At 45.9% G+C, this 26,339-nt stretch overlaps 3 protein-coding genes and 2 non-coding genes across 6 annotated transcripts in view; 4 read left to right on the top strand and 1 right to left on the bottom strand.

Annotated features, from left to right (window-relative positions):
• xpot (exportin, tRNA (nuclear export receptor for tRNAs)) overlaps positions 1-6,784 on the bottom strand; it is a 53,757-nt gene extending 46,973 nt beyond the window's left edge. Inside the window, exons 1-4 of one of the 2 annotated variants that reach the window (XM_052030045.1) lie at positions 6,531-6,784; positions 3,394-3,515; positions 944-1,026; positions 695-751 (exon numbers count right to left, since the gene is read on the bottom strand). In XM_052030045.1, the coding sequence (XP_051886005.1) occupies positions 695-751; positions 944-1,026; positions 3,394-3,453 (200 nt within the window). In that variant the 5' untranslated portion in view covers positions 3,454-3,515; positions 6,531-6,784. Of the gene's footprint in view, positions 1-694; positions 752-943; positions 1,027-3,393; positions 3,516-6,362; positions 6,460-6,530 lie in introns of those variants that run through there. The other variant, XM_052030047.1, reaches the window with a different exon arrangement.
• A 69-nt stretch (positions 6,785-6,853) lies between these two features.
• rpl18a (ribosomal protein L18a) lies at positions 6,854-15,470 on the top strand. Its single transcript, XM_052030053.1, has 5 exons — positions 6,854-6,983; positions 9,891-10,070; positions 11,733-11,862; positions 13,952-14,061; positions 15,325-15,470. The coding sequence occupies exons 1-5, from the start codon at positions 6,966-6,968 to the stop codon at positions 15,415-15,417; spliced, it is 531 nt and encodes a 176-aa protein (XP_051886013.1). The 5' UTR covers positions 6,854-6,965; the 3' UTR covers positions 15,418-15,470.
• LOC127578658 (small nucleolar RNA SNORA68) lies at positions 9,717-9,844 on the top strand. The gene has a single exon (XR_007957552.1). It is a non-coding gene; the product is annotated as a small nucleolar RNA SNORA68 (small nucleolar RNA).
• On the top strand, positions 10,440-10,575 carry LOC127578662 (small nucleolar RNA SNORA68). Its single transcript, XR_007957555.1, has one exon. It is a non-coding gene; the product is annotated as a small nucleolar RNA SNORA68 (small nucleolar RNA).
• A 3,430-nt stretch (positions 15,471-18,900) lies between the features above and the next one.
• The window catches only part of c15h12orf56 (chromosome 15 C12orf56 homolog), a 73,081-nt gene continuing 65,642 nt past the window's right edge, over positions 18,901-26,339 (top strand). Inside the window, exon 1 of the mRNA XM_052030049.1 lies at positions 18,901-19,258. Coding sequence (XP_051886009.1) covers positions 19,004-19,258 — 255 coding nt within the window. The 5' untranslated portion in view covers positions 18,901-19,003. The remainder of the gene's footprint in view (positions 19,259-26,339) is intronic.

The raw sequence follows: 26,339 nt of genomic DNA, 5'->3' as shown, positions 1-26,339 counted from the left end.
TTTCAAGATGAAGGGATTGCCTTACAAGGAAAGATTGAGCAATCTCATTGGAGTTTAGATCAATGAGAAGCGATTTAACTGACACACAGGATTCTGAGAGAGATTGACACCATAAACACCAAGCAGATGTTTCCTTTCCTAGAGAAATCCAAAAATAACAGGGGTAGTTCCAGCACAAGGGATACCCATTTCTGACAGAGAGGAGAAGGAATCTCTCAAGGGTTCTAAGACTTTGGAATTCTTCAACCCAAAATCTCACTGTATCCCTATTGCCCAGCACACATTTCCTTTTTAAGCAAAGATCCAAAACCCCTTTGGTAAGTTGTTACTGAAACTACCCCCATTCCTCTTTAAGACAGCAATCTTCCTACTCGTGCCCAACAGCTCCCTCTTTGTCATAACCTTAAATCTACACCTTCTAGTTACTACACATCCTGCCAGCAATAACAGTGACCACCCACCCATTACATTAAAATACCTCAGTCTGACAATATTTCCATTATTTTTCAAGGTGCAAAATAATTTCTGTGGTGGCATCTTCACCAGAGATCATTACCATTATCAGGTTTACAACAAGTATGGAGCAATTGATATTTTTGTAGCCTTTACAAACCATATTAATATAAACATACATTTTATGAATTCAAAAACAGAATTAAAATACAAATACAATATTGTGAATGGCATCTCTTACCTGAATTTAATTTGATGTTCCAATACTTGAATACAAAAGAACTTTACATGGTCATCGCTGAGGACAAAAAAAACAACTGAAATGATTGGTCTTTTCCTCCCCTCTCCTTCAACTTTCCCAAATTCTAAAACCCCACCACCTCTCCAGTTCAATGCTGTATTCCTCATTTGCCTCTAACACATTTTTTTTTAAAGCAGAAAAACTGCAAGAGTACTTGTAAAATTTGCAAAGTAGAAGTACATTGCTTACCTGTATATTCCCTGTGCTAAAGCTTCTGCACACACCTGCCATGCATCGTGGGAAACCTTTAACTGTTCAAAGTATGCCAGTGCCTAAAGAATAGATTGAAAGTAAAATACATGGTTTAAAGAGTTCATTCTGGGTTAGATACAGATATTTTAATCTTTTCATATCCCAATTCATTCAGTTCCTTTAAAATGCTGACCCGTTCTAGGCATCCCACCTTCGGAAGGATAAACTGCCTTGGAGAGAGTTTGGCATACTTATGACAGTATTGCCTGAACAAGGTTCAGTTTGAGTAATTTCATGGAAACACGAGAGATTACAAATACTGAAATCTGGAACAAAGAACAAACTGCTGGAAGAAATCAGCAGGTCAAGCACCATCTGTAGGAACCTTATCAAGGGAACAGAAACAGAGGGTGAACAAGGCACGAGAGATAGAAATCTCAGAAAGCATCTGATAGGATAAAACTGGGGTGACCGTGGGGATAAGCTGTAAGTAAGGTTACCCTATCAGAGACATTCCCCTTCCTCCATCCTCCCTGCAGCTTAATGGGTCTTTCTCTCCTTCCCAGTCCTGACAAAGGGTCGTCAACCTTAAATGTTAACTGTTTCTCTTCCCTCAGATGCAGCCTGACCTGTGACCATCCCAGCATTTCGGTTTTATTTTAAATGTCCAGCATCTGCAGGATTTTCTTATACGCCACAGTTCTCATTTCAGAACACAAGTGATCACAGCAAAAGAGTCAGCCATCAAGTTACACTTTCCAGAAATGGCATGCAAACTGGCTCAGACATAAAGCATATGGGTTCCTGGGCACAGCACACAAATGGGAAGAAATTATGCCAAACCCAAATGAAACACTAGTTTAGGTCCAGCAGCAGGACTGTACTTAACGTGGCAGTAGGAGGCCGAGACGCAGGTTGGAGGAACAACACCTCATATTCTGCCTTGGGAGTCTCCAATCTGATTGGCCTCAACATCGAATTTCTGACTTCTGGTAACCCCTCCCCTTCTTTTTCTTCCCCCACCCCCACTCCTTTGTCCTCCCTTATTCCTGTGGCTCCCTTCCCCCGCCTTGATGACCTGTCCATCTCCTCTCCTCCCCTCCCCCATCCTTTATTCCATGGTCCACTGCCCTCTCCTACCAGACCTCCTCCTTCAGCCCTTGGCCTCTTCTATCGCCTCTCAGCTCATTACATCTCCCCCTCCCCCACCCAGACGCACCCATCACCGGCCGGTGTGCTCCTCCCCCACCTGCCTTCTGCCCCCTTCCTTTCCAGTCCTGATGAGGGTCTCGGCCCGAAAACGTCGACCGTTCATTTCCCTCCACGGATGCTGCCTGACCTGCTGAGTTCCTCCGGCACTTTGTGTATTGCATTTAGCAGCACCTTTAACATGGCAAACATACCCCAAGGCTACAAAGTACGAAGACAGATGACCAAGGGCTTGATTAAAAGGAGCAAACTGAAGAATTCCAAGGAGGAATTTGCAAAATTTAGGGCCTTGGCAGCTAGAACAATTAAATATGGGAACACTTGAGACCAGAGCTGGAGAAATGCAGACATAAAGCTGCAGTGTATATTGCAATGATGGGGAAGTGTTACGGAAAGATTTATACAATCGAGGCCTTCCTTAACCAGAATCTAATGTTCATAGGGATCATAGAGTTATAGAGCTTCAGACAATGGAAGGACTTTGAAAATGGAGACTTTTCAGACCAGGATCAAAGAACACACAACTACAAGTAAACTGGACGATCATCGCGTTCAGTTATAAAAACAGGCTTTTGTGGATGGGCTCAGGTTAACAGATATTGCAAGGTTGGAGAGCATCAGAATATTAATGTCTATTGACTACAAAGGCATGCATGAGGGAGCTCAGCAAGTATGCTGAGACATAGATAGAGATGGAAATGGTAGGGATGGAACTAAGCCGTGTAGGTTGCCATTTGATTTTTCTTCCTGCCTGTGAGGCAGCATTATATTTATTTCCCAGTGCTTGGCCAGGACATGAGAAATCATGTATACAAGCCAGTTTCACCATATTATTACCCCGGCAACATTTAATTCAAAATATCCTCTGAATCAGGAAAACAAAGCCTGTCTACTTCCTGGTCAATGGAAGGGAAAGAATCCCCTAATTTGATTACAAAAGTTACAGCAAACATTACAACAAACTTTCATTATAAACCAGGAACACGGCATTTTAACAATTTCATATTTAGCAGAACAAGTTTTCATGAATGATTAAAATCAGCATTTGCATGTTTTCCAAATTTATTTCCGTTAAATTTTAACATTTTGTGCATTAATTTTCAATGGTGACATTCTAACATTTACATTCAGTTTAATGAACATTTCTAACCCTGCACCGACAGACAAAATAATAAGTTCATCTGTGCAAAACAAAACAGTTTAAGTGACCATATAGTAATTCAGATTAGTTCACTCACCCTCTGTCTGAAACTGGCATCTGCATTTGGGCTCAACCCCAGAAGAGCTTGTTCATCCATTATGCCGATTACCTATTCTTGACAGTGGGTTTCCTCTCTTCCCATTTACAGCCTATAAGCATCTGGCAAACAGCAGCAACAAAACAGAAAGCATGTAGTCACCCACAGTAACATTAAATTCAGCAGAAACAAACTGAGTGACACTTATCGTCCCACAAAGTCAACATAATTGAACAATGATTCTCACACACAAGACCAATTTTGCAACCATCACAAAGCGTATTCAGTATCTGTGGCTTTGCCAGTACAGGATGCTGATGCTGCATTGACTGATGCAACAGCCTGACTTCCTGAGTCAACTACTCCTTTGCTGTTTACTCAAGTAAAGATACAGCAAGAGGAAGCAACCTTAAAAAAAACACACCCTACCAATTTTCCTCCAGATTAGGGAAACAGGAGGAAAATATGTGCTTTGGCATTAGGGCACACATTTGACACATTAAATAACTCATGGGGGCCAAAAGATTTTTTTCCCTTCAATCTTTTATAGAATGTGGGCACCACTAACAAGACCTGCATCTATTGCCCATCTCTCATTGTCTTGGAACTGAGTAGCTCATTGGACGATTTAAAAGTGGATCTGGAACTGTACCAGATAAGGTTAACTGATTTCCTTCTGAAAGATCAGTGAACCAGATGCTTTTTTAAAAAAAAGATACCTGATAACTTCATTGCTTATATTAGCTTTTTAATTCCACATTTGTTTAATTAAATGAATTAAAGTGCAACATTGTAGGATTTCAATTCATGTTTCCAATGCACTATCTGCTCAAGACCCCTAGATTATTGGTATTGTGAACATAATGTTATTGTATAGCAGAATGTATATGACAGTTATTGAGAGAGGAAGCTCTCTCTGACACATTTGCATGCAGCCCTAATTTGTATGAGGACAAACGAGTTGTAATGAAAAGGCAAAGAAAAGTTAACCCTCACACCTTCCCACCCCACACCTCCTAACATAGCAGAAGAGGAGGTAGGATTGTGGTGGGCGGGGGGGGGGGGGGGGGGGGGGGGGGGGGGAGAGAGAGAAGAAAGAGGTAATTGAGCAAGGGACTGGGGTTGTGGGGGGTGGGGAAGAATGCAATTAAGCATGGGACTGGGCTGGGGGAGGGGTAGTATTGAGCAGGAACCAGGGAAAAGGGGAAAATTGAGCAGGGGATCAGGTTTGGGGGGGGGGCAGGGGAAGTGGGTGGTAACTGAGAAGGATCTGGGGCTACAGGGGTGCAGTAATTGAGCAGGGATGGGGACTGGGCCGGGTGGCTTCCCCACCACCGGACTCTACCTTTCCTCTCCTCCCCCACTACTCTACCTCGCCACACCCCCTAACCCTACCTTCCCTCACTCCTCATCCCCCCATCACCCCCGGACTCTACCTTACCTTCCCTCCCCCTCTCCCACCTTTACCTCTCCCCCTCCCAAACCCTCCCTCTACCCGCCCCCTCCCTCCACCCCCTCCCCCCCTCCACCCACCTGCCTTCCACCCCCTCCCCCCCTCCCTCCACCCCTCCCTCCCCCCACCCCTCCTCCCTCCCCTCCACCCCTCCCCCCACCCCTCCCTCCCTCCCCTCCACCCCCTCCCCCCACCCCTCTCCCTCCACCCCCTCCCCCCACCCCTCTCCCTCCACCCCCTCCCCCACACCCTCTCCTCCACCCCCCTCCCTCCACCCCCTCCCTCCTTCCACCCCACCTCCCCCTCCCCCATCCCCCCTCCCCCCCTTCCACCCCACCTCCCCCATCCCCCCCTTCCACCCACCCCACCTCCCCTCCCCCCCTCCTCCCTCCACCCCACCTCCCTCCACCCCCTCCCCCTCCCTCCACCCCACCTCCTCCACCCCCTCCCCCTCCCTCCACCCCACCTCCCTCCACCCCCTCCCCCTCCCTCCACCCCACCTCCCTCCACCCCCTCCCCCTCCCTCCACCCCACCTCCCTCCACCCCCTCCCCCTCCCTCCACCCCACCTCCCTCCACCCCCTCCCCCTCCTCCACCCCACCTCCCTCCACCCCCTCCCCTCCCTCCACCCCCACCTCCCTCCACCCCCTCCCCCTCCCTCCCCCCACCCCCCTCCACCCCCTCCCTCCCCCCACCCCCCTCCACCCCCTCCCTCCCCCCACCCCCTCCACCCCCTCCCATCTCCTTCCACCCCCTCCCCCCCTTCCACCCCACCTCCCCTCCCTATCCCCCCTCCCCCCCTTCCACCCCACCTCCCCTCCCTATCCCCCCTCCCTCCACCCCACCTCCCCTCCCTATCCCCCCTCCCCCCACCCCACCTCCCCTCCCTATCCCCCCTCCCCCCACCCCACCTCCCCTCCCTATCCCCCCTCCCCCCACCCCACCTCCCCTCCCTATCCCCCCTCCCCCCCATCCCCCCTCCCCCCACCCCACCTCCCCTCCCTATCCCCCCTCCCCCCCCATCCCCCCTCCCCCCCCTTCCACCCCACCTCCCCTCCCTTCCACCCCACCTCCCCTCCCATCCCCCCTCCCCCCCCTTCCACCCCACCTCCCCTCCCTTCCACCCCACCTCCCCTCCCTATCCCCCCTTCCACCCCCTCCCCCCACCCCACCTCCCCTCCCTATCCCCCCTCCCCCCCCCTTCCACCCCACCTAACCTCCCTATCCCCCCTCCCCCCACCCCACCTCCCCTCCCTATCCCCCCTCCTCCCCCCCCTCCCTATCCCCCCTCCCCCCCCTTCCACCCCACCTAACCTCCCTATCCCCCCTCCTCCCCCCCCCTCCCTATCCCCCCTCCCCCCCCTATCCCCCCTCCCCCCCCCCCCTTCCACCCCACCTAACCTCCCTATCCCCCCTCCCCACCTCCCCTCCCTATCCCCCCTCCTCCCCCCCCTCCCCCCCCCTTCCACCCCACCTAACCTCCCTATCCCCCCTCCTTCCCCCCCCCGGGCTCTACCTTCCCCCATCCCCGGGCGCCTCGCGTGGGGATTCGCCTCCACCGGAAGCCGCCGGTCTGACGCCGGGTCGCGACCTCCGGAACAGAACCTGTTCCCACCCACTCGGGGGGTCGGTGCGGGGTTGGTGGTGGTGGGGGGGGGGGGGGTTGGAGAGTGAACAAACCCACCTTCGTGCACCTGTCCCTCACCGAGCGGACCCTTCACCCGCCCGGCCACCCGCCGCGGGAATCCGGTCACCAGCGGCGGCGGTGCCTCAGCCTCTCCCTCCGGCAGCCGCCCGCCGCCCGCCGGCTGAGAGCTGCCACCCCATTGGCTCAACCCGCCGTGACGTAATACCACGGACAACCTACACCTCCAAAGGTGGTCCGATCACCGCGTTAAAACCAACGGAGAATCAGGATGAAAACCTCAGCGTTCGTCCCCCCCGCACCTGCTTTTCCGATCTTAAATCTGACCAGGAGTTGGGAAAGTTTCAGCCAATGGGGTGCCGAGTGGCGGCGGCGGGGCGGGTCTTGCGTCGTCATTTCCTGAGGAGAGGGATGAGAGCGGCGTCGGCGGTGACGTAACTTCCTCTTTTCGGTGGCAGGCGGCGGTGAGGCGACATGAAGGCTTCGGGCACCGTAGGTGGAGCGGCGGCGGCGGCGGGCGGGGAGCCGGCAGCGGGGCGGGGGAGGGCCGCCCGGCGTCAGGGGGTGCGGGGGGGAGGGGGTTGATGCCGCGGTGGGAGGGGTGGAGGGGTTCCGCCCAGCTGAAGGGTCGCGGGGAGGGAGATGGCGGGCGAGGCCCGGCGCCATGTGCAGCCTCACCCACACCCCCCCCCCCCCCCCCTCAGGGAGCCGCCTCACCCCTACCACCCTGGGGGCCGCCTCACCCACCGCCCGGCAGCAGTCCCCGGCACGTCCCACACCCCTTCCCGCCGCCCGTTTCTCTCTCTCAATCTCATTTAAAGCTGTGGGATCTTGCTGTGCACCAGATGAGCTGCCCGTCCGGTGCACAGCAAGATCCCACCATTTTAAAATACAACAGCGTCCCCCTCACCCCAGTCCTTTTGCGGGGCTCTTTGGTACTGATCTGTACGAGTGGTATGCAAGACAGGTTTTTCCACTGTACCTCGGTGCAAGTGACAATAATAAACCAATACCAATACTGGTTTATTGTCCTCGGGTGTACTGAGGTTTGTCTGCTGTGCCATCCAGACGCAGATTGTAATCACGCCGAGGTAGTGAAAAGGAAAATGCACAACATGGTGGAGGGGCAGGAGGCTGCAGCTGCTAGAAATCTGCAGCAACACACAAAAGGAGGAGCTCAAGCGGGTTAGGTGGCATCTCTGGAGGGAAATGGGTAGTCGATGTTTCAGGTCGAGACATGAAGAGGGCATGGCTTTAAAGTAATAGGTGGGAAGTTCAAGGGAGATATCAGAGGAAGGTTTTTTACCCAGAGAGTGGTTGGGGCATGGAATGTGCTGCCTGGGGTGGTGGTGGAGGCAGCTACATTGGTCAAATTCAAGAGATTACTAGATAAGCATATTGAGGAATTTAACATAGAGGGATATGTGGGAGGAAGGGGTTAGATAGGCTTAGGCAAGGTTTAAAGGGTTGGCACAACATTGTGGGCCGAAGGGCCTGTATTGTGCTGTACTGTTCTATGATTCTGAGAGGATTTTTCTGGATTGGAAAGAGGGGAGGTGGTCAGTATAAAAGGGAGCAGGAGCTGGTAGGTGATGGGTGGATCCAGGTGATGGGGGTGATAGACTAGTGAGGGGAGAGTGGGAATGATGTCAGAAGCTGGGAGGTGACAGGTGCAAGTAACAAAGGCCTGAAGATGATGGAATCTGATAGGAGAGGATGGTGGAGCATGAATTAAAGAGAGGGAGGTGGAGAGGGGAACCAGAACATTCTGCTGCAGTTACAGAGGTGCAGTGCTGGCCAGCAAGTAGGGTGCAAGGGCCACATTGAGGTAGATTGGGAGATCAAGAGTTCATCTTTTAACATATGAGAGGTCCATTAAAAGTAATGGACAGTCATTCTTTTGGGTCGAGACCCTTCACCTGGATCATCTCCAGATGAAGGGTCTCAACCTAAGACGTCGGCTATCCATTTCCCTCCATAGATGCTGCCTGACCCACTGAGTTCCTCCAGCCCTTTCTGTGTTGCTCCAGATTCTGACATCTGCAGTCTCCTGTGTCTCCTTTAAACAAGGCCTTTTTCTGCGCTCCCCCTCCCAATAACCTGCTTGTACCCTAGGATCTTTCACAGTTGGCTGAGAGACCCTAAAGGCATGATCTGAGCAAGCTGTGCCCTTGTGGTATTGCATTGGAGTATTAGTCTAGATTTCTGTGGTGAAGTATCTAGATTGCACCTTGAGCCCCGGATAGTTTCAGCTCGGGAAAGATTGCGGAACACTGACACATTATTCACATAAGAGGAGCACACAACACTGGAAACAATGTACTAAATTATAGTGTGCCAATAAGACAACTAAACAGAGAAGGCCAACGAGCCTTTATTGTAGGGAATATAAGAGTATAAAAGTAGGGCAGATTTTGTCTCCATATTTTAGGAACCGTTGGAGGCAGTGCAGAGAAGTTTGAATCCTGGAAAGAAATGGTTGAGGTAGACAAAGGTTGAGCAGGCTCAACTGAATGTAGAAAAATGAGGGGTGATCTTATTGACGTATAGAGCATTAAGGGGAATTGACACAGTGGGTATTGAGAGGATGGTTCCCATCTGGAGCTGGGAGGTGAAGTTCAGGCTAGGGGATTACTTTTGTAAGAAGAATTGGAGGAATTTCTTCTATTGGGTCTTGTGAATCTTTTGAATTCTCTACTCCAAGGAGTTCTGATATGGAACCATTGACTATCCAAGGCTGAGAATGAGAGAGATTTGAACTACAAGGAAGTTGAGGGGTATGGGCAGGGAATGGCAAAGGGTGTTGAGGCCAAGATTGAATCAGCCATGATATTAAATGGCTGAGCAGCTGAATGGTCAACACGATAATTTTCCAACCATTGGTTTTATCTTTCACTTTAGGATTTTTAGTTAAAATAATCTCTTTAATACTTGTGTTCGTCATCCTACTTCATAGTCTTGCAGGTCAACATTCCCAACACCACTATTCCTTTCTCTATCGAGAAAAATTTTTAGCTGGTTAGATTCAAAATTTATGATCAAAAACCATTCTATTATCAACAAATTTGCTGACTTGTTTCCAATGTCTAACAGTTTTATTCCACAGTGGGTAATGAAATTGCATAGCAAGATAATGATAGCAATGGCACCATAATACTAATGGTTGGATCAGTAAACAAAACTGACAATGTTGCAATGCTGTTCATGGTACTGTTTGACCTTAATTTTGCACACAAGCTCTAGGTCATTGTTTTACCATTTAATAACTTGTTCATGTGTGCAGAAATGAATTGTACCTTGTTGCTTTTTGAATATTTAGTGTTTCGTGAAGTGAAAGTTAAGATATTACATAATTTGTTTTTTGTGATATGTGGTATTAATGTAATGTGCACATTTCAGCTCAAGGAGTACAAGGTGATTGGGCGGCGCCTGCCCTCGCCTAAAGATCCCAACCCTGCTCTCTATCGGATGAGAATCTTTGCTCCAAATCATATTGTTGCCAAGTCTCGATTCTGGTACTTCATTTCATTGATGAAGAAGCTGAAGAAGTCTGCTGGTGAAATTGTCTACTGTGGCCAGGTAAATGTATACAGATGTGTAGTCTGTTTCCCCATATAAGATACTGGATTGTTATGGTAATGTCTTAATTACTCTCATTGCAGCTTTACTGGGGTAAAGTGACATGCTGCTTACAGAAGGGTATGTGAGCCACGGGGATATTGGAGCAGATGACCAAGTCTTGGCCGCATAAACTGGTATAGCAGTAAGCTATATGGCCCCTGGAACAGGGTTTCCTGTATAAGATGATGGCTGATCCCATAAGGTCCATTCTTTTTGGAATCTTTGTATCCCTTGATACCTTTTAGTATTGAAAAATCTATAGACTTCAGCCTCCCATACATTCAAAGACTGAACATGGAAAGCCAATGAGCATGGTTTAGTTATGATTTTGCACACAAACCCAAAAGACATTCTATTTTATCGTTTAATGTCTTTCTTTAGGTGTGCGGAAATGAATTGTACCTTGTCGCCTTTTTGAAACTTTTATGATGTTTCTAAAAGTGAAATTGAAGGTACTACATAATTTATCAAACCAACATGTTATATGTTGAAGGAGGACATTCCACTGTACAGGGTCCAGGCAACTGCAGTCTTGTAGTCCACATCCAGAATCACTTACTATTTAGAGGTGGAGTTTCTCCAGAGCATTTTGGTTGACTTGGAGAATACTGGCATGTTATAAACAAGAATATATGATGAGTCTTAAAACCTAATTAATGGTAGTTTTAAGGAATCTTTACTTGTAATGTTTTTCTCTGAAGTTGGAAGAGATTTTGATTTGCGTTGTTAAGAAATATCCTACAGCTCCAGCTATTTTATAATCAAATTAATATGTACACGCGCGTTTCTGGAGAGTGCTTCCGTAGCCAGATTTTCAGCACTTTGGCATTTTGTTCTGTAGTACTGTGTTTGCACTTAAAATTACTATTGGCTACAGATTTGAGTGCAGATTTTTAAAAATTATTTCCAGATATATCTTAATTTCCTTAACAATTTTCTAAGTGTTTCGTGCCGTGAGATTGGCATCATTCAAAAAATGTAATTTGTTTCTTTTAGTTTTTTATGCCTTTAAATCAGGAGATGATAGTCTCAAGTGAAACCATGATCTCACATATACCATGTATTTTTCTCTAACACTGCTTGATCTGCTGGTTGTGCGTTTCATAGCTTTTCTGTGTTCCTTTATTGTTTCCTCCCTTAAACTGCCCTCATTAACCTACCAACCAGACGGCTACTTCAACAGCTGATCACCAGAGTAACTCTGGCCTCGTACTATCCCCCGAGGTTCCCTATGTATTCACTCCCACCCTCTGTGTACCTTACAAGTAACTTGTTTTCTCGCTTTCCCAGTCCCGATGAAGGGTCTTGGACGTGAAATGTTGGCACTTTCTCTTTTCACAGGTGCTGACTGACCTATGTGTATCTAGCCTTTTCTGTTTTTAGGTGTGATCCTATTGATACAGCCCCACCCTTCTTTCCAAATGGTTTTTTAACTGTGTTAGCCCAAAAGTAACAAATCCATGGGTAAATACTGTTCATAATTACATGAAATTGTTGATGTCCAAACAATTGGCAGTCCAAAAAGAGAAACAAAATTCAAAGGAATTCTTTTCCTGATAAGTGAGTTCTGAGACAAGTAATTTGTTGAAAACTGCTAATAACTTGGTTTGTTTCTTGTAGGTTTATGAGAAGTCGCCAGAAAAAGTGAAGAACTTTGGAATTTGGCTGCGCTATGACTCTCGTAGTGGAACTCATAACATGTACAGGGAGTACAGAGACCTGACCACTGCTGGTGCTGTCACCCTGTGCTGTAAGTAGCTTTGTTTTCAGAGTGTACTAATGTGAGTTAGAAAGTTGGGTGGCACAGAAGTGGAGCTAGCAGAGTTGCTGCCTGACAGCTCTGTTCAATCCTGGCTTCTGCTACTATTTGCACGTTCTCCCTGTGACTGTGTCGGTTTCCTCCCATGTCCCAAAGATGTGAGGTTGATGGGTTAATTGGCCAGTGTAAATTATCCCCAGTGTGTGAGGGTGAGTGGTAAAATCCTGGGGGTGTTTGATGGGAAGAATGAAACAGGATTATTGTAGGGTGAGTTTGAATGGGTGCTCAGTGGTTAGCACAGACTTTGGGCTGAAGGGCCTGTTTTCAGACTGTATGACTCCATGAAAAGTTTCAGCAGGTGAGTATTCATCTGTTAAAGAATTTTAATTGGAGATACCTACCTAGCAAATAATTTTAAAAGATTGAAGAGACTGTGCTTTTGGTGGCAAAATTAGAGATACTACTTTCTATAGGTACAGGGTAGTTGCAGCAAACTCCATAAGAGCAAACTGGATTACATATCAGGTTTTCTCCTGACTAAAACTGTCACTGATAAAACGAAGGGAAAATGCACCTCGGGCGCATCTGAGTGTGGATCAGAATAGCTGGTCGTAGAGTTTGAGATGTGTGCAAATAACAGGCTTGGCCTTGTGGCTTCACTCACAGGAACTTGGCTTTTGCTGATTCGGTGTAAACATGGTTAGTGCAGAGGATAAAAAGAAAAGTTTCATTGAACTTCTGTGTTTACCCAAGATGTGTTTTTATTCAACTTGACGCTGTGCTGCAGAAGTCTGGGAGCTTCTGGGTGCATGTTCAATGTTTGTATCTGGGATCGAAAGTTGCATTTATGAATCTGTCACACATACAGCAGTCTTACCCTGGGACTCTCTTTTTGCAGTCTGAAAATCCAACATTCAGGGTGACATCTTGCACCTTTTGAGTAGTATGACTTCCTTTTTGGAAAAATGTTGCATATTGGCCCCAGAGACGTTAATCATAGAGCGATACAGCACAGAAACAGACCCATATAGTCCACAGTAACTATCAACCACCCATTTTACACTAATCCTACAATTTACAGTGCCCAATTAACCTGCCAAGCCTTCAGTGTGTGGGAGGAAACCGGAGCTCACGGGGGAAAGCCATGCAATCACAGGGAGAACATGCAAATTCAACACACTCTGAAAATGTTTGCAGGCCTTAAATGCTCACAAATTGTCCATGTAGAAGGTGTAGATTGTAATTGGACCAGTGAATTCAACAGTGTATTGGCAAGTATAATGACTAACTTAAACATTAATTGCACGGTTTTCATACTGCCATTACTTACTAACTAGCTTAAGGAAATGATCTGCATTTGGTAGTCAAACCAAGTGCAGATTGTTGGAATACCATAGCTTTTAGAAAATAAGGCCTTTAGGAAAATTCAAATTGGTTAAAGTCACATGGTTCAGCCAGGAAGCTCAGTAAATTCTGGTTATTTCCAGTGATTGGACATTATAGGCCTCCTTGCTGAACAATCAAGACTACAATGTTCGTTTTAGTGGTTAAATCCAAAATCAGGAGACTCGTGACTTGATATGCGCCAAGGCAATCCATGCTCTGGAGCTGATGTGGGTTTTTGAAAGATATGGCAGATAACTGGATTTAACTTGGGTTTGCTTCGCAGAGCTTAACTTGACAATGAGACACTCTGTCTCCTGCATATTGTTTTTCATTAATGTTGCTCTTTTTGTATTTCCATATTGGAGGCCATTTCAGCCCGAGTCTATGTCCTCGCACAGAGCAATCCCACTCCCCCGCGAATTTTCCCTGTAATCCATTCCCATCAAATCTCTCCAGACTCTATCAACCACCTACACACTAGGGCCAATTTACAATGGCCAATTAACTTACCTGCACATCAGTCGCATGCAATCTCCACACAGGTAGTGCCTGAGGTCAGGAGCGAACCCGGGTCACTGAAGCTGTGAGGCAGCAGTTCTACCACCTGTGCGTCCGAGCTAAATCGCGGTTTGTTTTGTAACTATTTCTGTAATTTGATTGCTTTTTGACGTTTCCTTCTGCACATTCCTTGTAGACCGTGACATGGGAGCTCGCCATCGTGCTCGTGCTCACTCCATTCAGATCATGAAGGTTGAGGAGATCCCATCGAGCAAGTGTCGCCGCCCTGCTGTCAAGCAGTTCCATGTGAGTAGTGAATGTCCCACAGTCCATCCCCTGAGGTCTATCCCTGGCTTTCCTCCTCATGGTCATGGTGCCCATCAGAAACATCTGAAAATACATCATTTTCCACATGGACACTTGACACCTGCCTCTATCACCACCGACCGCCCCACTCTCTACACTCAGTACTGCATCAGCAGGAATTGACGCCCATTGAAGTACTGGAGAATCTGGAGCCACTGGCTTTGGTCTCTGATGTAAGCTCCATCCTCTACTCAACAACTCCATTCCTCTTGTGGTTGTCGTTTTGGACAAAGGAGCGTGAGGGGGAAGTATTTAACAAGAGAACAACAGTCCTTTATCTCTTAGGGAGGTCAATAACTTGAGGGTATCTGTTTCAAATAGTTGGTGGGAGGATTATAGGAAAATATTTTCACCCAACAAATAATCGGTGTCTGGATCTTGCTACCTGAAGGAATGGCGGGGGGAGGCAGACACCCTCCCTGCATGTAATGAGCAACCAGAAGAGCACTCAATGTGCCATGACTTAAAGCACCAGAGGACGAGATGGGAAATGGGATTAGTAAATGGCTCCGTTTTGGCTGGTATGGCTGCATTGGTCAATTTGTTCCCATTCCATTATATGAGCTTCCAACCACACAGTTGTGTCATTGCCAAGACTGACTATTTCCCCTTGTGTAATCTTCTACAATGGCCCCCCCTCCCCTCAAACCTCATCCACTGATCCCCATTTCTGTGCCTTAGTTGGTGTTCTTTGAACATCCTCACAGCTGGCCTCCCCACTTCCACCTGCTGTGAATGTCTTCCTTAATTCTTTCCACATCTGTACTTTCTGTTTACCCATCACTCCTGTGCTTGCTGAATTGTATTGGCTCCTGGCCAAGTGCAACTCCCATTTTAAAATATCTTCGTTTTCAAATTCACCCACAGAGCCCTTCTTGTATCCCTACTGCTCCTGCATATCTGGTCTTCTCCATCTCTGGCTTGTGTATTCCTGACTTTAATTGCTCCGTTGTTGGCAGCAGTGCCTTCAGGTACCAAGGCACTGGTCTCTGAAATCCCTCTCGTCCTCAAGACCTTCTGTAACTCCTTTTGGTCAGGTGTCCTAATTAGAGATCCTTTTAGAATTGTTTTATGTTAATATTTTTATGTTTAATATCTATAAGCAATTGGAGAATTCACTCTGGCAGACACTATACATTCAAAACATTGTAAATATTGGAGACTTGAGCCTTGCTTCTTACTGATTATTGAATTATTTTCCAGGATTCCAAGATCAAGTTCCCTCTCCCACACAGGATTCTGCGTCGCCAGCACAAGCCACGTTTTACCACCAAGAGACCGAACACTTTCTTCTAAAATGTATTGATATGCTGTGTTGGATCTGTGTGAAAATAAAAGTCTGGCTGATATTTTCTGAGTCATGTCCTTTTTAAATAAGATTTCTTTATTAGTCACATGTACATGGAAACATACAGTGAAATGCATCTTTTTGCATCAAGTGTTCTGGGGGCAGCCCGCAAGTGTCGCCACTCTTCCGGCGCCAACATAGCATGCCCACAACTTCCTAACCTGTACGTCTTTGGAATGTGGGAGGAAACCCATGCAGTCACGGGGAGAACATACAAACTCCTTACGGACAGCGGCCGGAATTGAACCTGGGTCGCTGGCACTGTAAAGCATTACGCTAACCGCTACACTTCTGTGCCTGTCTTGAAATGTATACTTATATTTTATAACATGGTTAACTCATCACCTAAATGCAGTTGCTTTTGTTTAGTGTATTTGTATGACGGCTGTTCCTTTTCATTGATATTGGTTTATTATTGTGTGTACTGAGATACAGTGAAAAGCTTTTTGTGTGCTATCCAGGCAGATCATTTGTATAAGTTAGTACATTGCAAAAGGGAAAATAAATGCAGAATATAGTGTTACAGTGAAAGTGCAGAGCAGGTAGTCAAAGTGCAAGGGCCATGAGGAGGTCGAGAGAGAGAGAGTTTATCTTTAGTCTATGAGGTCCATTCAAGAGTCTGATAACAGAAGGATGGAAGTTGTCCTCAACTTTTCATATCTTCTGCCTGATGGATGGGAAGTGAGAATAACCAGGATGGGAGGGGTCCTTGATTCTATTGGCTGTTTTCCTGAGGCAGTGGGAAGTGTAGACAGTTAATGGAGGGGAAGCTGGTTTGCTTGATGGACCGGGCTGTGTTCACAACTCTACAATTTGTTACTCTCTTGGGCAGAGCAATTGCCATGCCAAGGTGTGATGCATCCAGATAGCTACATTTTTATGGGACGTGTTTAAAATTGTAGCAAGAAACGGGTTCCTGCTTCTGCACCAGCCAATAACATCTTACCATTCTCCTTCCATATGCTACTGGACTGTCTATGCTACCTGTTTAAATATTAGTGTACGTTTTAACTCTGAATTGAGAACAGTTACTGACTCCAGTGGTAATACAAATCCTTTACCTGTGGGGGGGGGGGGGGGGGGGGGGGAAACACTTGACATTGGCATTTGTTAAGTAGGGCAGTCTATTTGGCAACAGTTGCAATATTTTGGGTTTACAGGTACCTAGTTACAAGAAATTTTAGCTCCCCTGTCTTCATAAAAGCATCCTCAAATACATCCACATTTCAAACGCGAGTGTGACACTTTAAAACAGCAAAACCCAGATTAGCGATATTTGGTTCAGTATGATTTCTGGCTTAGTTTGTCTTACTGGTGTCTCTCAGTTGTTGCCTTTTCTAGCTTTGAATTAATCCAGTGAAGATGACACATCTTGATATTGAGTAATTAGAAATGAAACCAAGAAGTTTATAATTTTGTATGCTATTGCTATGTTCTAACCTGCAAAAGGGAAGGTTCCAAATATTTCAAAATTTTGCAAAGTACTGTTCATTTTCATAAATCATTCCATTGCATCAAATTAATTGTACAACAATAATTAATATAAGTTTCTAATAGCTCCTTTTTAATGGAATCAGTTTTTATAGCTACGTAGAGCTGGTATCTAGATATAGAGAATGCAAATGAAGTTGTGCATGTGCTCTATTGGAATTGCAAAGAGTGGGGTTCATGGAAGACTAGTTTGCCAATGGAGAAAAATTGGAACACGGGTGTAAGATTTTAATTCAAGGTTCTGCAGGATCAGGAACCAATGGGTCATGAAATAGTAACAGAACATGCAGGAAAGACTTGGCAGCGGCTCAGGAAACATCTGCAGAAAGAGAAGCCGTCGCTGTTTCAGGTCAGAGACCCTTCTCTCATAATTCAGGAGGCCATTCAGCCTGTCGAATCTGTGCTGGCTGGACCAATTACCCCACATAATTTCCTGTTACTTTTTCTCTCTCATGCCCATCAACTCCCCCTGCCCCATTCTCCTGCCACCCATTAGAGGTAATTCACACCACACTCTGTGGTGAGGGAGGAAACCGGAGGGCCCCAGGGGCTTTTGGCTTTCACCAGAAATATCCCCTGCTTCTCTTTCTACAAATGCTGCCTGACCGGCCGAGTGTTTCTGATCCAGACCTCCTGCATTTGCAGTTTTGTTTATTGGGTCACATCAGAGCCACAGGAGCAGAAAGGAAGGGTGTTTGATGCATGGGCTCGACGCATAAGCAATCCCATCTGCCCCTCTTCCCCCAGCTCTGTATTTTCTTTCCTCCAACAGCCCGTCCTGGTCAAATCACGTAGATGCCATGGCCAAGAAAGCTCACCAGCGCCTCTACTTCTTCAGGAGGCTAAAGAAATTTGGTTTGTCCCCTTCGACTCTCACCAACTTTTACTGATGCACCATAGAAAGCATCCTATCTGAATGTATCACGGCTTGGTACAGCAACTGCTCTGCCCAGGACTGCAAGAAACTGCAGAGAGTTGTGGACACAGCTCAGTGAATCACGGACATCAGCCTCCCCTCCTTGGACTCTATCTTTACCTCTTGTTGTCTTGATGAAACAGCCAGCATAATCAAAGACCCCACCCACTTGGGTTATCCTCTCTTAGCTTCCATCGGGTAGAAGATACAGGAGCCTGAGGGCACGTACCACCAGACTTAAGGACAGCTTCTACCCCACTGTGATGAGACTATTGAACGGTTCCTTTGTACATGGAGATGGACTATGACCTCACGATCTATCTTGTGACCTTGCACCTTATTGCACTGTACTTTCTCTGTAGCTGTGACGCTTTGTACTGTTATTGTTTTTACCCTGTACTACCTCAATGCACTCTGTACTAACTCAATGTAACTGCACGGTGTAATGAATTGACCTGTACGATCGGTATGCAAGACAAGTTTTTCACTGTATAAGTGACAATAATAAACCAATACCAACGATAAATTATAGCTAATATAAAAACAGAAAATATTGCAACTGTTCAGTGGGTCAGGCAGCATCAGTGGGGGGAGAAAACAATTAAAGGTTGCGGATTAGTGATCTTTCATCAGTTCCAAGGTGAAACTTTAATTCGGTTTCTTTTCGTCGGATCCGCTGCGTATTTCCACAATTACATATTTTGTTTCAGATTTGCAAAATCCTTGCAAAATATCTGTATAAATTTTAGGTCACACGTTGAATTAAAGAAGTACACATGCAGCTCGCATTTCAAGCCGCTGGGATAAATGCAGGGAAGTAAAACAAGAGTCAATCAATCAACAAATACTCACTATTATTGTCTTGGGGTGAGTAAATTAATGAATGGATTGACAGCGTGCGGGGGCGTGGTTATGACGCAGCGCTTGCTGGCGATTGGCGCTTGCAGGCTTTGTGACGTAAGAGGGAGGGGATTCCCCGTCCCCGGGAGCCGCGCTGGAGCCCAGGGTTAAGTCACTGGAAACAAGCAGAAAGTAGTGAGCCGGCCGTTACTGCTCGCCGCAGTGACAGTGTGCATCCGAAAACAACAAGAACTTTATCCCCTTTTATTTTTCTTTTCCTCCTGTATATGGCGAGGAACGAGCTGGATATATTCCCTTCCAAGCGGCACGCTAAACTCGATTTCTTTCTGAAGAGGCACTTGGACGACAGCGTCTTCAACAAGATCCGAATGTACGAAGCGTGCATCGCAGTGACGGAGAGGAAACACAAGAAAACGTTCGACTTCGTCGTCCTCACCGACGAGTGCATTTATTTGACGGAGAACCCACCCAAGACCATCCAAGAGGCCGTACATCTCAGTGATGTTGTTGCAATTGAGCTGGTGAGCACATCTCTTTTTTTTAATCGATTTACGGGATGAAACAAAATCAAAAGACTGCACACTCCAAGGTTAGAGTTTAGTTCCAGAATTTTATCCTTTGTTAATCTACATTTTTTCTTTGCAGCAATAAACCCACTTCTCCCCCTTTACATTATAATCTCTTCTTAAACTTTTGAGTTTGCTGTTTTAAAGTTTGTTTTTCTCCTAACCCAAACTATAAATTAGATTTTGTAAGCTTTTTGATGCAGTTTAGTTGGGACAGTACTTTCTAATTTGCATGGTTATATTCGGGATAAATGGATTCCCGAGAATGTCGAGAGACCGTATTTCGGGGAGGGTTTATAATCTCAGGGGTTTAGCGACAAGACTATCGCGGAAATTAGCTCCTATGCGATATTGAGTACAGACGTGGAGTGAGTTTAAGGGTTAAAAAAAATGTAATTGAGAAAATCGTAAAACGTGGAGCTAATTTTATCCTGAAATTTGATGCTTCATGCACAATTATACTTGAAAACTGTGTTACATGGCGAATGAAGATTTCGCACTTTTGTTAAATTGCTGTGCCCATGTTAGTTCAAGAAACATAATTCTGTTACAGATTATATTCTCTACCAAACTCCATTTATTTAGAAATTAAAGATGTACGCTCATCTAATAAACTAGTTATATTGCTCTGTAAAATTTTATTAAGGTTTTATTTGTCTGCTGAGATCTAGGAAGAATCCCTAAAACTAGCTTTCTGTACTCAACCGACTATTTTGAATTACTGTAGCTCTCTACTTTACAAAGTTATGGGTCTCACGTATAGGGTAATTGAACTCAGAAGCTCCTGCTTTCATAAACCTGCGACTGAAAGTGTTCATAATTGACAAAAACGATAAATACTTCTGTAACAGAAATGTGCCTGAAATCAATATATATTTTTCACAGTGTGTGAACAAAGATGCATTTTATCATGGTCTCTGATTGTCCTTAAGAGTTAGAGGTGGGTTTTCTGTGGCAATTAATTGAACAACTGAATGGTTTCCAAGGCCACTTTGGAACTACTGAGCCAGTCATGTCTTATGGGACTGAACTCAGTTGGTTTGCTTTACACAGGGAAACAAACAGTCAGATAATACCTAACAGGAGGAGGGCTTTCTGATCATTGTGACTCTGCCAGGGAAGGGAGACACATGACTTTCCACATCCCCTGCTAAGTTGTAGGCTCTGTGTTGTACAGAACTAGAAAAGTTTATTTGGGGGGCAGGGGGGTAACCATAGCTCAGTGGGGAACACTCCTGGCTCTGCATCAGGGTTTGAACACAACCCCTACTTCAGGGACTTGCATACCAACATTGGTAAGTAATTGTGCTGTTACCCTCCCCCCCCCCCCCCCCCCCCCCCCCCACCGGCTGAGTTTAACGAGAAAAAGGCAGCTTTTGTGGCGCCAAGCCACACAATTTCTTCTGTATCCTCATCAGGGCACCGCACTGCTGGGTGAAGATGTGGTGTCTAAATGGTTTATGCAGTGTGGAATTTAAGTACAAGATCTCAGCTCTGGGTAAAGCAATTGAAATTTCAAAACTGACAGAAGCGATAAATATTTCATCAACAGAGATGTTCCAAGAAGCAGTAGGTATTGTTCACGGGGTGCGAACAAAACTGCACTTTATCACAGTTTTATCTTTTAATAACCAAAAGTTTAACCTGAACTTTTTTGTTATCACTGTATTGCCTTGCACACAGTTTGAATAACTTGGCTCGATGCCAATGCAACACCATCTCTTCTATCATGTGAAACATTCTGACTCAATGTACCTGTGATAACGATCTTGTAATTAGGCACTTTCCCTTGAGTGGCACAATGCGGCAATCACGGTTCAGCTGTCAGTGGGCCAATTTAGTATAATAAGTCAAGTCGCTTGTTTCTGACTGCAGTGGGATGTTTCAGTGGTAACTGCATAAGAATAACTGCCCCTCACCCCTCCCCTGTCAGAATGTAAAGAATACAGTGATGCATCAATAAAGAAAGCACTTTGATTTATCATTCGTAACCTCAGGACACATTAATTATTTTTAAACCTATTAAATACTTCTTGAAATGTAGTCACTTGTAATACAGCAGCCAGTTTGCACACAGCAAGCTCTGCAAACAGCAGGAACCACATCGGACTTTACAGCAAAACTGCTATAATCCAGCACCCTTGGGACTTGGGTAGTGCTGGACTATGAACTATTGAATGTTACTTCTGGTAATGCCTAGACACAGTTTCATTTCACTTTTTTTTAACGTGTTATACTGTAGTATAATAAATTTTCCAGTGAATCTGCTGAGTTTAATGGGAGCGGGAAATATGGAAGCCATAAGCCCCCATTCTTGAATGTCCATACTTTCATTTTATCCACATTAAAAACCATCCACACGCCGACCCTAGGTTATGAACAGGTTCTGTTTTTACAAACCACCTCAAGTCAATTTTGTCCATAAGTCAGAAAATACACAAAAATCACTCGATATGGAAACCATACCTCCACAGTATTGTAATTAAAGGCATCAAAATCACAAAAGACTGATTTTAAAAAAGCACAATTACTAAAAGAGGGGAGAGAGAAGGAAATATTTCTGCCATTTGTAAGAACAAACGTATGTACTATGTCAGATTTTTGAATTTAATAATATTATGGGAGCTCATTTGTAAGTGGGGGTGTGCATAAGTGGGGCATTTGTAACCTGGGAATACAATAATAACTCAGATTAATCTGTTTTCTGAAAATCAAAAGAACAACAGATGCTGGAAATCTGAAATAAAAACAGCAAATGCTGGAGAAACTCAGCAGGTCAGGCAGTGTCAAGGAGAAACAGTCAATGTTTCCAGTCTGGGAAACTTCATCAGAACAGGAGATTGATAGTTTATACCAGCTGTTTGGTCGAGCAACTCTATTTAGCTGTATCAACAGTGCACAGGATGAGAAACAGGACAATTGATCAGTTAAACAGCTGCTTGAATCAATGTAATGTTTAATCATTAGGCGTAATTGTGATTATGCTAATATATGACATATTTTGCAAAGAAATATTCGAAATGTGTGCCCTGACTTTTGTGGAGTCTTTTAACTGGTTGAACCCAGCAGATTTTTCCAAACCCTTCAGCCCTTTTCTGACTTGATCTTTTGAATAATTAATTGATTGGATCGGCATGTTTACATTCACTTTTAAATGGCAATAAATCTTTAACGTGAGGCCTGAATGAATGTGCATTACTACATGGACGATCAGAGGGAAAGGCTCGAATGCACTGTTTGTGCACAGGAGGGTTGGACACTGCTGGAGTGGAGGGAGAGGTACCACGAGGAAGGTCCTGGGGACTGATGGCCTTTGCTTTCAAATGTTGGGTTACTTTTGGCACAGGATCAAAACAAGTGGTGTGCCAGTAAAGAGAGAGACTCAAGAGACTGCAGCTGCTGGAATCTGGAGCAACAAACAAGATGCTGGAGGAACTCAGCGGGTCAGGCAGCATCTGTGGAGGAAACGGACAGTCAACATTCTGGGTTGAGACCCTTCGATTCCCTGCACAGATGCTGCCTGAGTCCCTCCAGATTCCAGCATCTGCAGTCTCTTGTGTCTCTGGTGTGCTAATAAAAACCTGGTTTGAAAGTCTGGATTTGACTTGATCTAACTGCTGATGGCCATAATTTGATTGTGCTAGAGGAACTAAACTGAACATCTGCAAGGCTGGGACAATTTCAGATGAGCAATAAGTGCAGACCTTGCCAACAGTGCTCACATCCTTAAGGTTGACTGAACTTGTGAGCTTGTGTAGTATCAGGCCTTTAGCACCACATGCACAATCAGTTCCTGCTCCTGAGATCTCTGACGTTTCCTTGTGAGAGAGAGAAGCCATTTGGCCCATTAAGTCCATGCCAGTTTACAGAACAATCCCATTCACTTACTGACTTTCCCTGTCACCTATTCTCCCAACATTCCCATCGACTCCCTGCCCCACTCACCTACACACCAAGGACAATTTACAGTGGCCAATTAACCTACCAACCAGCATGTCCTTGGGATCTGGGAGGAAACCTACAAGGAGAACATGCAAATTCAACACAAACGGCGTCGGAGGTCAGAATTGAACCTGGGTCATTTGCACTCCGAGGCAGTGGCTCTACTAGCTACGCCACCATCTCAGCTGCTGGTGGGACTTGCTGCCTACACACCCAATTCAGATCCTAAATTGACCTATATCAGAAGCAGCCCCTGTGAACCTAACCAATCACATTGCTGAATTGGGGCAATGAACTGCTGTGTACCAAGTAGGCTTCTCCAAACATTGGAAATAATCCACCAACGTTGTCTTCACAAAGTCCGCCAAATTCACTGGAAGGACGTGCAAACCAGGAAGCATCCCCAACACCAAGGCTCCAGTTACACTCAGTCAGCTTCACTGGGCAGGTCACATTGTCCACAAGCTCCACACCAGACTCCTGAAACAGACACTCTATTGGAAGAGATTGAAGAAGTGCAACGGTCTTGCTCCTGGGAAACCCTTGGGCCCATGACCACTCCGAGTGGAGATGCAGGATTCGGGATGGGATTGGGAACATTCAAGATTTGCTTTATTGTCATTTCTCTGAGTATTTACATACACAAAAAAAAACGAAATACTGTTTCTCACCAGCTCATATCAGTGCAACAAAGAGAACAGTGATAAATATCTAAAATAGTCTATAAAAGCATCTCTAAAACAAAACTAAAAACATCAACACCACATATTCATATCTGTTAAAGTGCGTTTATGTATTAATAAGTGCTTATTCAGCTCGAGATGAAGTTCAACGTATCAGGTAACTAACTATCAAACTGTTTCTGTATTGACGTTTGTCCGTGTGTGGAGGGAGAGCTTGTCAGTGGAAGGGGAAGGGGACACAGCCCACTTATGATCCTGACTGCTTGTGGGGGAAAAAGCTGTTCAGCACCCTACTAGATCTAGAGCAGATGCTTCTATACCTCTTCCCCAACGGCAGGAGGGAAAACAGGTCGTGAGAACGGTGATGAAAGTCCTTAATGATGGTCGTAGCTCTGCAAACGCAGCGTTGCTGATAGATCTCCATCAAAAAGGGGAGAGGGGCACCAATGATCCTGCCAGCTGTCTCCACCATCCTATTGAGCTGCTGTTGTTCGTAGGCCTTGCAGCTACCAAACCAGGAGGTGAGGCAGTAGGTCAGGATGCTTTCAATGGTGCCCCTGTAAAAAGTGATGAGGTATGGAATAGGGAGGCCTGCCTTTCTGGGTCTCTGAAGGGGTTAAAGCCACCGCTGGGCTTTTTTAACGATGGCTGCAGTTTTAATAGTGGAGGTCAGAACATCCGCTAAGTGAACCCCCAGGAACTTAATGTTGCTGACCCTCTCCACAGCAGCACCATCAATAGTCGGCGGTGTATGATCATGCTTGCCAGCCCTCCTAAAATCAATCACCATCTCCTTTGTTTTGTCCACACTGAGGGCGAGATTGTGGAATCTGCACCACGCTGTTAGCTGCTCCCCCTCCGTCCTATATGCAGAATCATCATTGTCACTGACGAGACCCACCACTGTTGTGTTATCAGCAAACTTAATGGTGTAGTTGGTGCTGAATCTAGCAATGCAGTCGTGTGTGAGCAGGCTAAACAATAAAGGGCTCAGGATGCAGCCTTGAGGTGAGCCTGTGCTCACTGAGATGGTTCCTGATGTAAGACTGCCAACTCTAACTAGCTAACTATCAAGGTCATGCATTGGGACAATTGGTAATTCACTTATTATTGTCACGTGTACTGAAATATAGTGGAAAAACTTTGCATGCCATCCTATCGGATTATTCCATACAAAAGGAAAAACAGTAACAGAGTGCAGAAGATAGTGTCACAGTTACAGAGAGAGTGCAGTGCAGGTAGACAAATAAAGTGCAAGGACCTTGATGAGGTAGATTGAGAGATCAAGAGATCATCTCTCTCATATAAGAGGTCCGTTCAAAAGTCTTATAACAGTGGGATAGAAGCTGTCCTTGAGCCTGGTGGTACGTGTTCTCAAGCTTTTGCCTGATGGGACAGGGGAGAAAAGGGAATGTCCGGGGTGGGAGGAATCTTTGATTACGCTGACCACTTTACCAAGGCAGAGAGAAACGTAGACAGAGTCCATGGAGGGGAGGCTGGTTTGTGTGATGGACTGGAAACTCTCTGCAATTTCTTGCGGTCTTGGGCGGAGCAGTTGCCGTACTGAGCTGAGTGCCGGGTAAGCGGTGGAGGGAGCGTACCATCTCGCAAACTACCCAGCCACCCACCTCATTGACTCCACCTGCCTCATCTGTGGAAGAGTCTGTGGTTCCCACACTGACTCATCAGAATCTCAAAATCCACAAAAAAAAAACTGGAGTGGATGCAAGTCATCCTCCATCCCTAGGAAGAAGAAAGAAAAACAAGAGGAGGTGGAGTGGAAACACCAGAGTCACTGAGGTAAAGCACTCTACAGACAGAGAACATAGAAGATTACAGCACAGCACAGGCCCTTCGGCCCACAATGTTGTGCTGACATTTTATCCTGCTCTAAGATCTATCTAACCCTTCCCTCCCACATAGCCCTCCATTTTTCTATCATTCATGTGGCTATCAAAGAGTCTCTTAAATGTCCCTAATGTATCTACCTCCACCACCTCAGCTGGCAGTGTGTTCCACACACCTGCCACTCTCTGTAAAACAAAAAAAAAGTACCTCTGATATCTTTACCTTCCTTTAATGACCTTAAAATTATGCCCCCTCGGGTTAGCCGTTTTTACCCTGGGCAAAAGACTCTGACTGTCCACTTGATCGATGCCTCTTAACATCTTGTTCACCTCTATCAAGTCACCTCTCTTCCTCCTCCTCTCCAAAGAGAAAAGCCCAAGCTCGCTCAACCTATCCTCGAAAGACATGCTCTCCAATCCAGGCAGCATCCTGGTAAATCTCCTCTGCACCCTTTCTAAAGCTTCCACATCCTTCCTATAATGAGGCGACCAGAACTGAACACAATGCTCCAAGTGTGGTCTAACCAGAGTTCTATAGATCTGCAACATCACCTCGCGGCTCTT

Source organism: Pristis pectinata, chromosome 15 (genome assembly GCF_009764475.1).
Source record: "Pristis pectinata isolate sPriPec2 chromosome 15, sPriPec2.1.pri, whole genome shotgun sequence".
NCBI classification, from domain to species: domain Eukaryota; kingdom Metazoa; phylum Chordata; class Chondrichthyes; order Rhinopristiformes; family Pristidae; genus Pristis; species Pristis pectinata.
Note: the sequence above shows the minus strand (reverse complement) of the source record. Positions and strands in the feature narration are given on the sequence as shown.